The sequence below is a fragment of the Rhagoletis pomonella genome, unplaced genomic scaffold (genome assembly GCF_013731165.1).
Source record: "Rhagoletis pomonella isolate Grant_MI unplaced genomic scaffold, Rhpom_1.0 Rhpom_scaffold_00002, whole genome shotgun sequence".
NCBI lineage: Eukaryota > Metazoa > Arthropoda > Insecta > Diptera > Tephritidae > Rhagoletis > Rhagoletis pomonella.
Window position 1 is genome coordinate 108,865,705 of NW_023458556.1, and position 1,700 is coordinate 108,867,404.

The 1,700-nt window shown below is 33.4% G+C and overlaps 1 protein-coding gene across 1 annotated transcript in view; it reads left to right on the forward strand.

Annotated features, from left to right (window-relative positions):
• Positions 1–1,151: 1,151 nt before the first annotated feature.
• Positions 1,152–1,700, forward strand: part of LOC118756896 (sodium-dependent nutrient amino acid transporter 1-like) — a 111,212-nt gene continuing 110,663 nt past the window's right edge. The window contains exon 1 of the mRNA XM_036491635.1: positions 1,152–1,461. Coding sequence (XP_036347528.1) covers positions 1,152–1,461 — 310 coding nt within the window. The remainder of the gene's footprint in view (positions 1,462–1,700) is intronic.

Below are 1,700 nucleotides of genomic sequence, written 5' to 3' on the forward strand. Positions count from 1 at the left end.
TTTTGGACTCGGCCAAAATCGCTTAGGCGGTTACAGCGCCAATAAAGAGGAAGAAGAAGAGGAATATATGAATCTTGCAATTTAATATTCAGAGTCTGAAAAAAAAATAACAAAGAATTACTGGAACTAACATTAATACATAAAAAGGTAGATATAGCAATCCATAGCAAAACATGGTTGATAAATAATAGCAGCACGTCTTTAAAAACCTTTAATTTCGTTGGCAAATATCGCGATGATGGGTATGGTGGTGTAGGCATATACATTAACAAACGCATTAAATTCTCATTGATTAAACTAATAACCATCGCCGATATAATTGGTATCACAACACTTAACCTTAAAGTGAACTTCAACGTTTTCAGCATATACTGCCCACCAGATATGTCCGCAACAGAATTTAAACAAGAGTTAGAAAAAACTTTTTTAACGGCGAAAAATTGAAAAGCTAAGTCTATATTGGCAGGGGATTTTAACAGCAAGTCAATTTTATGGGGAAGTAATACTACTGATACTAAAGGTAGTATCCTCGAAAATCTAGCAATAGATTACGAATTCGAATGCCTGAACGATGGAAACCCCACGTATATAATAAACGACATTAAAACACACCCTAATGTAACATTTAGCAATAAGAACACAACAAACATAGAATGGACAGTATTACCTCTAAAAATAACCAACAGTAATCATCAACCAATTACAATAGAAATAAACAACAATCATATGCGAGAATGACTAATATTAAAATAGGACATAACCTTCAAGAATTCAATAGTAACATTAATAAACTAATAGAAGAAAACACTATAAAAATTAATAGCAATAATACTTACCAACCAAAAAAATGGTGGAACAATGACATTGATAAATTTACCGAATAAGAAATAATGCAAGAGCCAGATACCAAACATACAGATCATTGGAAAATCTAAATAAATTATCGGAAGCACAAACTAATCTTCAAAATCAAATAACCATAAGAAAAAGAGAAAGTTTTAATATATGTACTTCTAGATGAGATATCTGAAACGACGGACAGTAAACAGATGTGGAATAAAATTAATAGTGTGAAAAAATATGGCTGTCCTAAACGAACAAATAATACTTGGACTAAGGAACAAAAATGCGACTTTTTAAATATGATAACCATGTCATCAAACACCACCTGCAATGACCACAATTCACCTGCCTTTCATGATTATACGAACACCGGATACGACTTACCTGAACTGACACTTAAAAATTTTGATACCTTTTTAAAGGACAGGATACCTGACTCCGCTAAGGGATTGGATGGATTATCCTACCACATGATTAATAATGTGCAAGAGACTGAAAAGGATGCACTCTTCCGATTATTGAAAAATATTTGGATTGAGGGGAAAATACCGGAGGATAGGAGGCACATTAAAATCGTACCAATATTGAAGCCCAATAAAGACCCATCTACAACGGAGAGTTACAGACCAATTTAATTACTGTCAACGCTTTGTAAAACGATGGAAGGAATAATTAAATTTCATCTCGAAGATCATGTGGATCAATACCAACTTCTATCCTCCAGGAGATCAACAACTCAATGCATCAACGACGTTATTAACACGGTTCTACATTTTATAAGCATTGGTAAACAAGTAGTTGGAGCAGGGATTGACCTTGTTAAGGCCTACGATACTGTCAATATTCAAACTTTAACA